The sequence below is a fragment of the Sinocyclocheilus anshuiensis genome, unplaced genomic scaffold, assembly GCF_001515605.1.
Source record: "Sinocyclocheilus anshuiensis isolate Anshui unplaced genomic scaffold, SAMN03320099.WGS_v1.1 scaffold208, whole genome shotgun sequence".
NCBI lineage: Eukaryota > Metazoa > Chordata > Actinopteri > Cypriniformes > Cyprinidae > Sinocyclocheilus > Sinocyclocheilus anshuiensis.
This window is the reverse complement of record NW_015557186.1, coordinates 494,420-509,131: the sequence shown is the minus strand read 5'-3', so window position 1 is coordinate 509,131 and position 14,712 is coordinate 494,420. Positions and strand designations below refer to the sequence as shown.

At 34.4% G+C, this 14,712-nt stretch overlaps 1 protein-coding gene across 2 annotated transcripts in view; it reads left to right on the top strand.

Moving 5' to 3' along the window:
* LOC107678782 (cysteine-rich motor neuron 1 protein-like) overlaps nt 1–14,712 on the top strand; it is a 65,379-nt gene that overhangs the window by 38,765 nt on the left and 11,902 nt on the right. The window contains exons 6-10 of one of the 2 annotated variants that reach the window (XM_016474174.1): nt 242–370; nt 3,571–3,724; nt 10,026–10,147; nt 12,894–13,106; nt 14,220–14,438. In XM_016474174.1, coding sequence (XP_016329660.1) covers nt 242–370; nt 3,571–3,724; nt 10,026–10,147; nt 12,894–13,106; nt 14,220–14,438 — 837 coding nt within the window. The remainder of the gene's footprint in view (nt 1–241; nt 371–3,570; nt 3,725–10,025; nt 10,148–12,893; nt 13,107–14,219; nt 14,439–14,712) is intronic. The other variant, XM_016474175.1, reaches the window with a different exon arrangement.

Genomic DNA, 14,712 nt, shown 5'->3' with positions numbered 1-14,712 from the left:
AGCTATTTTAAATTGTAATAATATTTCACAATTTTACTGTTTTTATTGTATTTTTTATCAAATAAATGCAGCCATGGTGAGCATAAAAATGTGCTTTGTAAACCATAAACCAACTGCAGATATTTCATGCACTTCAGTCTGCAGATTTTAGCTTTCTGAGATGTTTCCTATTTTTCATCTTTCTGATAGCGATGTATATTGCTGAAAAAAAAAACAGGAACTAACTAACATTCTCTTCTAGAGCCGTCATATGAGACGGTGAGCCCGCTGCTCTGCCCACCGTTGGAAAACTGCTCTCTCTCTGGGCACGACTGCCCATTCGGCTTCCAGCAAGACCCTAGCGGCTGTCTGCTGTGCCAGTGTGTCAGCGGTGAGTGCAAACACACACACACACACACAGGGATGGGCAGTATTTATGATACATGTATTTCAAATACGTATCTAACAGGGAATGTTCTGAAAAAGTTATTTTAAAGTTTTAAAGGTTCTTTTAAAGTAAACAAACGTTCTTCCAGTAGCATTAATAGAATGTTTGTTCAGAGTTATTGAGTCTTTAATAATGTTCTCAAAATGTTATTTATACATCGTTCATGGAAACATTGTAGTTGACCCTTCGTCTAACATTTTTAAATGTAACTACTTGTTTCAGAACGTTCAGAGAACATTCAAACGTAACGATGTTTGCAAAATGATAAAATGCTAAACATTCCATTAATGTTTGCATAACAAAAGAAATAAAAGTTTTAAAAACAACATTTTGTACATTCAGAGAACATTCAGAAATAAAGTTTTCATAACATAATGGACATATTAGAACTTTTTTTTTTTTAGCTAGGATCATGATAGTTATTTTTGTTAAAAATTCAATTCAAAAACAATTTATATAATACACAACCTTGTGGGAATGCCCATTTTTTAATAATTTAAATATGAAAAAGACTGGAGTAATGATGCTGAAAATTCAGCTTTGCATCACAGGAATAAATTACAATTTACAATATGTTACCATAGAAAACAGCTATTTTAAATTGTAATAATATTTCACAATTTTACTGTTTTTTATTGTATTTTTGATCAAATAAATGCAGCCATGGTGAGCATAAAAATGTGCTTTGTAAACCATAAACCAACTGCAGATATTTCATGCACTTCAGTCTGCAGATTTTAGCTTTCTGAGATGTTTCCTATTTTTCATCTTTCTGATAGCGATGTATATTGCTGAAAAAAAAAACAGGAACTAACTAACATTCTCTTCTAGAGCCGTCATATGAGACGGTGAGCCCGCTGCTCTGCCCACCGTTGGAAAACTGCTCTCTCTCTGGGCACGACTGCCCATTCGGCTTCCAGCAAGACCCTAGCGGCTGTCTGCTGTGCCAGTGTGTCAGCGGTGAGTGCAAACACACACACACACACACAGGGATGGGCAGTATTTATGATACATGTATTTCAAATACGTATTTCAAATACAAAATAGTATTTTGTAATTTGTATTTGATAGGGTTGATGAAAATGGCTTCATATTTTGTATCAAAATACTTTAGTGTTTTGTATTTTTGTAGTTTTAAAATACTGTAAAATACTTTGTAAGAAGTCTACATGATGACATCATGACATAAATGCGGCCTCTGATGGGTGGCTACTCAATAGGCTAGTTTGCCCAGACTTGTTGAGATCAGAACAGAAAATTGATGCATATGGAAGAATTAGGTCAAGGTAAGAAACGTGCAGGCTGCCAGCTTTCCATCAATTTTTTTGCATAAATTGCTATAATTTTTAACAGTTCATGTTAAGTTTGTGCTCGTTTTAGTAGCCTAGGCTACTGAATTTTTCTTTCTACTGACTTTTCTGATACACTTAAAATGAAGGTATTTGGTATTTTATTTTAAAATACATTTTGATGTATCTTTGCCCAACCCTGCACACACATACAAACCCATGAGAACTGTGTTGCGTGCAAACCGCTCCAAAATACTCTCAGGTCTGTGTTTGAGAAAGTGCCAACGGCCCGCAACACAAGCAAACACTGACTCTGGACATACAGAGCGTGTCCAGGAAATAATGATCTCAGACACAAATCCACCTCACAAATCTGCACCATCACGACTGAAATTAATCTGAAAGTTTTTCCCATGTGAATTGAAGTCAGTATCAGAGGTCAGTAGGACGTTTGGGCATCATGAAACTCATGGGATTGTGAACTGCTCCGAATCATTAAGTGTAGTTCTAAGAAAACATGCAAGAGTCTGGGGTTTCTTCACCACTAGCAGCATCGAAAGTTTTGCAAAAAATAACTAGATTTGAATTTAGCAAGTTATATGCATGAAACAAAAGTACACACGTTTAACAGCTTTTACTTTAGCCGACTTTTTGTGTTCTCTAATGACAGGGTTAAAATAATGTTAACCTAGGGTTAAATATGACATCAGCACAGGGTTAAAATAGTGTTAAACCAAGGCCAAATGTAGTGCTAAACTCTGTCTAAACAGAAGTGTGAGATGTTGTTTAAAGGTGAAGTCATAATGGGGTTAAAGGGGTCATATGATGCGATTTCAAGTTTATGTTAGATAACTTTGATAGAAAGGTATGTAATAGATTACAATCAACCAAAATAATTCAGACAGCTGTTAGTATGACAGTATTTACACAACTATGAATACTTAGTCGGGCAACCCTTAGCCTCAATGACAGCCTGTAGTCTCCTGGGCATGCTGTCACCCAGTTTCATGCAAACCTCAACTTCAATGTTTTTTCCCAGACTCGGTCTGAATAATTTTTGGACCCAAATTTGTATCAATTTTACTGGTAGTCCACTGTGTGAAGAATTTTTGGGTATGATTTGTCACAGTTTACTTTATTTTGCTATCCTCACTTACATAAATGAACTATAGTGTCCTGCACCCACTAGTAAAAAAATATTAACATCTGCACCGCCGCGCGCTCAATCCACTCAGCGTGCTTTGTTTATCGGCTCACGCACATCAGCTATACAGGCGTTAATACTGAATGTTTAACATTATATTCATTGCATACATATACTTCGTAGTAGACATCCTTAACTCCTTTCTGCTGTCTGTTGTTCTGTTGTCGGTGTTTCTTTGTCTGAATATGGCGCTTATCACATGCTGTGTGGTATCGGCGTTTGGTATCGGGGCATTTTAACGAGTACAGGAGACCAGTATCGGTATCGGTGCATCCCTAGTTAAAAGTGACCTTAGCACAGGGTTAAAATAGTGTTAACCCAGAGCTAAAAGGGAAGTCATCATAGGCTTGAAATAATGTTGACTTGGGGTTAAAAGTGACTTCAGTGCAGGGTTAAAATAGTGTTATCCCAGGGTTAAATGTAGTGCTAATCTCTGTCTTGATAAACGTGTGAGATGTTGTTTAACCCAGGGTTAAAATTGATGTCATCATGGGGTTAAATTAATGTTGACCCTGGATTAAAATCACGTTGACCCAGGGTTAAACAAAGTGCTAAACTCTGTGTAAATAGAGGATGACATACAAATTAGTTTGACCTAAGTTTGACTGTTCACTCATCATCTTTTGTATGTAAATGACTGTGTTTTTCAGATGAAACCTGTCCTGACGTGTCCACGTACTGCTCTCTGGAGTGTCCCCTGGGTTATGAGAAAGACAACTATGGTTGTGAAGTGTGTGAATGTAGTGTATCTGCACCAAAATGCCGCCCCATGACCTGCAGCAAGACGTGCCCTTATGGATACATGTAAGTTTATATCTGTTCATGACCGGTAACATCTAAGTATCTAAGAATCAAATGTCCTTAATTCTAAGAAATATAATTTCTGCATGTATTCATAAACTTGTCACGTGAGGTAAGCATTGAGTAAGGTTATGATTAGTTAGCTGTTGCTAATTAACTCGCAGAGGGTAAGGTTAAATAACTCTCAGAAGTAAAGGCTGTTAGCTCTTTCAGTGTGAAATTTCAAATATATATATTTAACCCAGGGTTAAAGTAATATTAGGGTTAAAATACTGTTAACCTAGGGTTAAATGCGGTACTAACCTCTTAAGTGTAAAAAAGTGATGTCAGTGGAGGGCTAAAATAGTTAACCCAGAGTTAAATGTGACCTAATCACTGAATTAAAATAGGGTAAAAGGTAGTGCTAACCTCTGTCTAAATACAAGTGTAAAACTTTGTTTAACCCAGGGTTAAAAGTAACATCAGCACAAAGTTAACCTTTTAGCATTCCTGTAAAACTTGCCTAAAACGACTAAAAAAAGGCATACCCAAAGTAAATTGCATGCTGTTCTTGAATCATTTGGAGTATATGCATGGTTTTGGTCTCTTTTGAAAGGTGACACTCTGAGGTTTGTTCCTAAACAGAACAAACCTCAGAATCACTGTAAGTCTTACTGATATTGAGTAATAGAACTTTGAACACACTGAAAAAGGAAAAAAACATTCCTCCTACATTTTTTTTTGTAAACAGATGCTGCAGCTGACTATAGCTGGGAGCTATTAGCTGGAAAACACAATGGGATCACAGCATGAAGCCTTGTTGGCAGTCTGATAAAGACACTGATTGTACCTGCTGTGTTGATTGTATTTTAAAATGGCTTGAATCATTCGAATCACAAGAATCTCAGCTTTCCAAAGATGTGACATGTTTAGCTTTTTTTGAGTTGTTGTACGTCACAAAGTTAACCCTCAAAAACACGCAGTGTTCCGTGGGCGGTATAGTGGAACGCTAATAGGTTAAAATTGTTTTAACCCGGGGTTCAAATGACCTAATCACAGGGTTAAATTAGTTTATAAGTAACCTTAGCAGTGGGTTAAAGTAATGTTAACTACTAAAAGTAAAATTGACCTCATCAAAGGTCTAAAATAATTTTAACCAAGGGTTAAAAGTGACCTCATTACTGAGTTAAAATAGTGTTAACCCAGGGTTAAAAATGACATCAGCACAAGGTTAAAATAGTGTTAATCCAGGGTTAAATGTAGTGCTAACCTTTGTCTAAATACAAGTGTGAAATTATGTTTAACACAGGGTTAAAAGTGACATCATCATGGGGTTAAAATAATGTTGACGGAGGGTTAAAAGCAATGCAAACCTTCGTCTAAATAGAAGTGTGAAACATTGTTTAACCCAGCATTGAAAGTGACCTAATCACAGGGTTAAGATAATGTTAACCCAAGGTTAAAAGTGACTTCACTAGATTAAAATAATGATAACCCAGGGTTAAAAGTGACCATATCACAGGGTAAAAATAGTGTTAACCCAGGGTTAAAAGTGACATTATCATGGGGTTAAAACAATGTTGACCCATGGTTAAACACAGTGCTAACCTCTGCCTAAATGGAAGTTTGAAAAAAGTAATTAAAATTAAAATGAATTAAAATAATGATAACCCGAATTACAATGCTACGTCCTGTCTAAATGCAAGTGTAAAATATTGTTTAACCCAGGGTTAAAAATGACCTTATCACAGGGTTAAATTAATGTTTACTCATTGTTAAACAGCGTGACCCCCAGTAATCCGTAACCCTGGTCAAACATCTGGGCGCTTTGCTCTCCTCATAAGGAGCCAGTGCTTTCATTTCAAAACCATCCCTTCATTTCAGCACAATGATCAAATGCACATTGACACAAAAGCGTCTGTATGTGAGCATGTGGTGTGATTCCGCTGGTATCTGAACCACGAGCCCCCAGTGGAGGATGGAGCAGATAGATTTTCACTGGAAACCCGGTGTCTGAGCTCCCTGAGGGGGGCCGGAGGGTTTCCTGGATCACTTCAGAAGAAGTTTGAGTCCTCTGAGCCCTGTCTCTCCATCTCACTCTGGAGGAAATCCCTGTTTATAGTGGCTCATGTTGAGATCATCTTCTGCTCCGAGTGTGTTTGATTCTAGCGTTTATTGCTAGTAAGATAAACAGATGCAACAAAGATCTGGAAACAAACCCAAAGATCATGAGCATTTGAATGAAGATGACCCTCTTCTGTTTCTAAATTATCTGCAGCTGGTTGAAACAAACCCCTTAAGTTCAGAAAGCCATTAGAGATAATGTGTTTATAATTAAAGGTTTTCTTAGCTCTTGTTCACTTAATTTTGTCCAAATCAGGCCTGATGTGATTACAATAGTGATGATTTAAGATAACCACATTGTGCACTTTAAATCCAATTACATATTACCATCAAAATAAGGGAATTTTTAAAGTGGTTTCACAATTTGAGTTGAATTACTGAAATAAATGAACTTTTCCACGACATTCTAATTTATTGAGATGCACCTGTAAAAGCTATAAAATGCACATTTGTATGTCTGTTTTAGGTGCAGTAGTATGTAATATATAATGCAACACATGAACAATTTGTGGCATGATTTGCTAAAGCGCTTTGTTTTCATGTATGCGTAGTTCTAAACTTTAAAAGTTATTAAGAATTCATCATTCGTCTTATTAATTCTTATTAATTCAGGTGGGATGGGTTACAAAAAGCAACAGTGTGAATGGGAAAATATATTTAAATATTATTTAAAATAAAAAGTGTAATATTATGAATATTTTTGTTAATGTCACTCTACTCTCTGCAATATTTCATTTGTGTAAAAGAAATCCAAAATGTTATGTATGTTTAACCCTGTTAACCCAGAGTTAAAAATGGCCCCATCACAGGATTAAGCTAATGTTAACCCAGGGTTAATAGTGACATCCGCATAGGGTAAATGTTAACCCAGGGGTAAAATTAACCTCATCAAAGGGTTAAAATAATGTTAACCCAGGGTTAAAATTGACTTCATCTCAGGGTCAAAATAATGTTAGCCCAGGGTTAAATGTGACCTTCTCACAGGGTTAAACTAAATTTAACCCAGTTAAAAGTAACATCAGCACAGGGTTAATGTTAACATGGGGTAAAATTAACCTCATCAAAGGGTTAAAATAATGTTAGCCCATGGTTAAAATTGACTTCATCACAGGGTCAAAGTAATGTTACCCCAGGGTTAAATGTAGTGCTAACCTCTAAGTATGAGTGAGAAATATTGTTTAACCCAGGGTTGAAAGTGACAACATAATGGTGTTAAAATAATGTTGACAAAGGGTTAAACGCAGTAATAGCAATACAGCAATACAAGTTTTTTATCTAAACCGTTAAATTCCGTTGAAATCTAAATACCGTTAGCCTGTTAGCTTGTCATTCGCGCCTACCGTTTCTTTTCTCTCTCGCTCCATTTCTTTTCTTTCTCGCTCTGTTTTTTTCACGAGTTCATGAAACAATTGTGGTAAGTCGGAATTCATTCAACTATCACAGTGAGTAATGGCTTCTTCTCCAGTTATTGTCACTTGCACCGCTTGCCACATGTATAGTGTAGCTTTCTCTGTCAGCGGCGAGGGATTCACATGTGATAAATGCAGGGAAATGGTTAGGCTGACAGAGAAGATCTCAGAACTAGAGACACGCATCCAAAATTTAATTGAGGATAGTAAGAATGTGAGGGCCTTAGATACGGCTTTGGATGCTACTATGTTCGGTTCCGGTTGCTGAGAAATTTGAAAATGCTGGCGAATGCTAAACGTAAATTCAGTAAGATTATTCACGTCGGCACTAATGATGTTTGACTTTGCCTGTCGGAGATGTGGACGAGGCTGTTTACATTGATATTTTATACAGTCGAACGCAGTGTTGGGGGTAACGAATTACAATTAACGCGAGTTACGTAATCAGAGCAATTTGTACTGGCGTGTATGAAAGAATAAAACAGTAAAAATGCAAACTCAAAATATGACACAAACCTGCAATAATTAATTGTTAAACAACACAAATATGCTTTATGTATTTAATCCCATTCTATTAACCAATGTCTTTGCTTCTGACCTTCGATGTTCCAGTTCAACCATAATAATAAGCACAAATGACTCTAGACAAACGTTTGTGTGTCTTTTTTTATTGCTGAAGTGTTGAAATTTCTTCTTCTGCATTCTACTGTACGGACGTAAATTTACTTTCCCATCAGCCTGAGGCTTATTCATTTCACTTTTGGTGTGAAAAGGCTTTTATATTTGCCAAAAATATAACTTTTTTATTTTAAAAACAAACAAGCAAGCCCTGTCCAGATTTAAAAAGTACCGCAAAAGTAACGTAACACATTACTTTCCATAAAAAGTAACTAAGTAACGTAATTAGTTACTTTTTTATGGAGTAACGCAATATTGCAATGCATTACTTTTAAAAGTAACTTTCCCCAACACTGGTCGACAAAAGGGGTCTTAAATCGCTTCCCCATTGGATTTGACAGGACGTAAAGAAGTATGTGTGGAGTCAGCAGTCGTCCTGACTCAAAACTTTACTCAAAGACCTGGTTCTGTGTTTGTGTGCTGCATGCTGTCTCAGCAGTGAACCACTACTGTACTGTATTCATGAACAACAGACACACTGACAGACAGTATAGTGACCTCTGGCTGTTTCATTAATGATCTATGACGACGACGCTGTTATTACTCACGCATTAATGATTCATTAGCAGCCCTAATGGTGATCGTTCATGAATCAACTCGTGCGGTTTGAACCTTCAGACTTTCAGATATCTTCTCCGATTTGACTTTCACATTGTGACTGAAACTGGATTTATGTAGGTGGGTCCACTCTTGATTTGATTGTAAAACATGAAACATGATGGTAGTTTATTAAATCAAGCATCACTATTACTATTGTTTATACTGATAGTGGTTTTAACAAACTTCTGAGCATAATTATTCAACTAAAAGTCCCAAATTATGAGACTTTGTGAAGATGCTAAGAGTCTTCTATAAGCTAATAATAGACGATATAACAATTAATATTATCATCATGAGCTGTTAATTGTTACTTCCTGACCAGAAATAACAGAAATAGTAGTTTCCTCTTCCTGTGAATGAATAATAAATACTTGTTTTTAATTTTTGTGTGATAATTTTGAATAACTGTGTAGTAAAAAAATGAATAAATAAAATATTAAGTATAAAATATTAAGTAAATATTTTATTTATTCATTGTTATTTAAAGTGAATAAATAAAAAATAAGTACTTTTAATAATAAAAAAAAATTAAATATATTTTTATTATGTAAAGATATAATTTCTATGTAATAAAATATGAAATATATTATTTTCAGCTTTTATTGTCATTTTAACATAAACCTAGAAATTGGTAATTTGCCCTAAATTTAATATTAAATATACTAATATGAATTATTATATTTGTGTATTATTTATTTATTTAATAATATTATAGTATATAATATTAAATATTATTAATTTTATATTTTATATAAATAAAATTTATAAATATCAAATGTATATCAAATTTTATTTATTTAACATTTTATGTAAATTAAATATTATTGATATTAGGTGACCTAGTGGTTCACTACTACTAATAATAAAAATAATTAAAAATTTTAATAACAAAAACTAAATATTTTATTTTATAAAAAAAATAATGCAATAAAACATATATTTGTCATTAAACATAAATAAACCTAGTAATTTTTAACCCAAATATAATAATATTAATTATTATTATAATATTTAATGTTATATTTAGATATTATTTATTTATAATTTAAAATAGCTGATTTATAATATTAAATATGATCAGCATTATGCTGGCTCTAGTTAGTGAGCTCATACTGGTGGTGCACTACTGAGGGCACTAGAGATGATGTTCAGCGCTGATGTGAGCGTGTTTCTGGTGCTGCTTACATCTGGACTCTTGAAGCTCATGTTCTGCAGAGGAAAACAGAACCAGATGGCCATTAAACCGGTTTAAGCATCTGGATCCGGTGTATCGCGCCTCTACAAAAACCAGCTCCCAACGACCAGAAACTTTAATGAATCACGATGTTATACGCATAAAAGTGTCCTGCATTATTACGAGGTATCGCGAGACGTGCTTTCATCCGTCCTCAGAAGTTGAAGTGCATCTGAGCATTAAGCAGGAATCAAGAGCTGTGCTTTCGAAGCTTAACCAGCAGGTTTATGCTGGTTAGTGCTGGTTGAGCCGGTTGTTTATGTGTGGTTTCTCCTCACAGGAGGAACAAGCACGGCTGTGAGATGTGCCGCTGCGTCCGCTGTCCGCCGTTCACCTGCGACAAACACTGCGGCGGCGGCTTCAGAAAGAGCAGGAAGGGCTGCAGCGTCTGCGAGTGTGAAGGTGAGTGACTGCGCAGACGCACGAGGAGATTTGAGACCGCTTGAGCAGAGGTCAGAGGTCATGAGATTTCATCTGAGGCCTCACTGTACAGAATGTTCCTACAAGCAGTTTATAAATGTCTATACGTGGGAAAATATGCATGGCGAGTCTGGTTTATGTCCAACATTAAATATGCGTTTATATATCATCAGGGTTATTATAGTTATCTAAATCTAAAACCATGAAAACACATTTTCATTACTTGAAATAAAATCAATAAAAGAATTAAAATAAATGGAGAAAAAAAACTACAAATTATTTTATTTCAGCTATTTAGTTTAACTTGATGTACTAAAATAATGAATCTAATTAAACTAAAAAATATTTAAAAATAACATTTAAAAAATAAAAACTTAGAAGAATAAAATGCACAACAAAATATATAAAAATATAACAGAAAATATAAAAATAAAAAATATTAATAGTAACTAGTAGTATTAGTATTATACTATATTAGTATATCAGTGATACTAAAACAACGCATATATTATAATGACAACTAAAAATAAAGCCATAAAAACACATTTTCTTTGCTTGAAATAAACTTTAACTGAAAAATAAAAATACTTAAACTTTTCATTTTATATCAGCTAGTTCATTTAGTTTAACTTGATGTACTAAAATTAAATTTAAAATTATTTAAAAATAAAATTTAAAAAACTAAAGATGACAAAAAAAGATAAAATTACTAAAACTTTAACTAAATCAAAATGAAATCAGAAACCATAAAAAACATTTTCATTACTTGAAATAAAATAAACTTTAAATGAAATTAAATTTTGTTTGAAATGAAAATGTATTTCAGCTACTTCATTTAGTTTAATTTGATGTGCTAATAGAAAACGAATTAAATTTAAAATTATTTAAAAAATAAAATTTAAAAAGCTAAAGACGACAAAAGACAAAATGACTAAAACTTTAACTAAATCAAAATGAAATCAGAAACCATAAAAAACATTTTCATTACTTGAAATAAAATAAACTTTAAATGAGATGAAATAAAAATGTATTTCAGCTAGTTCATGTAGTTTAACTTGATGTGCTAATAGAACTAAAACTCTAAAATTATTTAAAGACGCTGTTTATTTTGAAAAAAACTGATATAAAAATGTCAACACACACAACAAAATTACTAAAACCAACTAAAATCAAAATGAAAACAGAAAATATAAAAATAACCTAATTCAAAATATTAACAAAAACTCGATACTAAAGGTTATTTTAACTCTGTCAGCTCAGTTTCATGCGAATCTGGTGTGTTTGTGGAGTGTATTTTAGTTCGTTCACACATCTGGATCAGTTTTCAGCAAACAGCTTAAATATATTTAGAGATGAAACCTTCACTAAAACACTTTTAAAGGAAGCAAACACTCGCAGACGCAGGAAAGCAGTTGTGTTTGTGTTGCTTTAACTGGTTCATTCAGTTCAGTTTATCCACAGCATAATTATATCGAATATATCGAAATTAAAGTTAAGTTGAAATATGAATAAAACTATAATAATAAAAAGGAATACTTTTAAAGGAAGCAAACACTCGCAGACGCAGGAAAGCAGTTGTGTTTGTGTTGCTTTAACTGGTTCATTCAGTTCAGTTTATCCACAGCATAATTATAAACTCATTATTGGCTAAATATCAGACGTTCAGAAGATGTTATTTCAGCTGGAGACTGTAATCAGGGATATTATATTCACATTACACTAATACTCGTATCATATTAGACTGATGTTATCATTATGATCATACGTTTTAGTTTAGTAGTTTTATTCTTTATGCTGAGTTGCCATCATTTAACTAAAACCATAAACAACATTTTCGTAACTTGGAATAAAATAAATGAAATCAAATTTATAAAAAAGGCAAAATGTTGAAAAAAGTTGAACTAAAACTAAAAATTAATAAAAACTAAATAGACATTTGAAAAATCTAATAAAAATGACAAAAACACAACAAAATTACAGTTTATAAATAATAATTCACTAAAATGGAATATATCGAAATTAAAGTTAACTTGAAATATGAATAAAACTATAATAATAAAAAGGAATAAAAACCATATGGACTATTAAAAGAAAACAAAAGCTAATACAAATCACGAAATGAAAATATCAAAATAAAAATTAAAAATATTAATTATTCATTAATAAAATATTAATAAAAACTAGAATAATAAAATTCATTGAACTATATAGACATATAAAAAAAAAAATTAAAAAAAAAACTTTAAAATTCAATTGAAAATGGAAAATAAAAACAAAACAATTAAAACTATAATAGTATATCAATGATATTAAAATACCGCTGATCGTATTGCAGTATTTTGTTTTGCCATAAATGAGTCAAAAATTACAGCAATGAAAATCTGATCCGTCTCAACATTGAGAATTACAAACAAATGTGACCCTGGAGCACAAAACCAGTCATAAGGGTCAGTTTTGTCAAATTGAGATTTATGCATGTGCTCCAGGCTCACATTTTATAAGAAAATAAAATTAAACCATTCAGATGCATTACAAAATGACGAAAGTTGTGATGAAAATCCTAAAAAGGTGTATGGTTTTATTTATGCAAAATGTATTTTTTGGGAGGTTTACGGACCAGTTTTGTCAGCTTGTTGCTATGTTTGCTGTCGTTTATGATCTCTACTGGTCTTCTTTTCTGAATGTCTTCATGGCTGTGATGCTGATGTTGATGTTGTGTGGTGTTCAGATGCAGACAGCACCAGCGCCTCCATCACCGTCTCCTCCAGCTTCTGTCTGACGGCGAGCGGCCAGCGCTTCGAGGATGGAGACGGATGGCACGACGGCTGCCGGGACTGTTTCTGTCACGCCGGCCGAGAGATGTGTGTGCTGATCACCTGCTCCGTACCCACCTGCACCCACCCTGTGCTCCACCCAAACCAGTGCTGCCCCGGCTGTGAGGGTACGACACTGACAAGAGCCTCTGATATTCACAGAGGCTGCGTTTATTTCATCAAAACCACAGTAAAAATAGTGAAATATTATCATTTAAAACAGCTGTTTTCTATGTGAATCTCTGTTAATATATAATGTATTTCTGTGATGCGCAGCTGTATTTTCAGCATCATTACTCCAGTCTTCAGTGTCACATGATCTTCAGAAATCATTCTAATATGCTGATTTGCTGCTCAAGAAACATTTCTGATTATTATCAATGTTGAAAACGTGCTGCACAATATTTTTGTGGAAACCGTGATTTCAAAAACATAGAAATTAATACTTTTATTAATCAAGGACGCATTAAATTGATGACAAGTGACAGTAAAGACATTTATAATGTCGCAGAAGATTTCTATTTCGAATAAATGCTGTTCTTTTGAATTTTCTGTTCATCTGTGAATCCTGAAAAATAAAATGCGTCACGGTTTCCACAGAAATGTGAAGGAAAATGTGTGATTGTGATGAAAATAGGGTCATAATGCAACAAATCCAAATTATCCTAAAATAGACTCTTTTTTTACGGAAGAGGATTAAAGTCGTTAAATTTCAAGAAAAAACTCGTTAAATTTCGAGAACAAAGTCTTAATAAAATAAATGTTGAGAATAAAGTCGTTAAATTGCGATAAAAAAATCGAGATAAAATGTTGAGAATAAACTCATTAAAGTACGAGAAAAGGTTTGTTAAGTTTAGAGAATTTTCTTGGAAAGTTAGACAGAAATTCCTTGTGAATGTAGATATTCATGATAATCTACTCTAATGTCTGATATCTTTTCATCACTTGCTCTAAAGCGGATTCTGTGTGGATAAAGACGGACTGGATTATTTAGTCAGTTCTTCATCACATTTCTTCAAAAGTCATTATTTACATACAGAACCATCTAAATGTATCGTATTAGTGTTTCCTGATGAAAAAACCTAAAGCTGGCCCGACCAAACTAGTTTCCACTGGTCTGTTTTGATGGTTTTGTGAGGTTTTGCACACTCTTGACCTTGACCTGCAAAAGCATCTTGATTTGAGTAACTGATCTCAGTCTCAGGATGAAGCCCTCACTCGGTGTTTGTCTGTGTGTGAAGCAGACGAGTCGGGCAGCGGGCAGCCGGAGGGTCTGGATCTGGTGGTGTGTCGTGCTCCCGGAGGAGAGCTGTTCGTGGAGGGAGAGACGTGGCGTCTGGACGAGTGCACCAGCTGTACGTGTCGGCTGGGAAGAGTGTTGTGTGATTCTGAAGCGTGTCCTCCGGTTCTGTGTCACACGCCTGTCAGGAGCAGAGACGGCTGCTGCTATGTCTGTCCAGGTCACACACACACACACACACACTCTCTCACACACACACTTACACTCACACTCATACACGCACGCACACACTCACACACACTCATACACGCACGCACACACTCACGCACACACTCACGCACACACTCACACTCACACACCTGGCCAAACATCATCCAGTTACAAATGTGTGAATAAACAGGATTTCTGCTGGTGATATTTGAAGGGCTGATCTCGTGCACACAGACTAAACTAGAGTGTGATTTCAGCATGGTTTGAGGGCTGATGGGAAATCG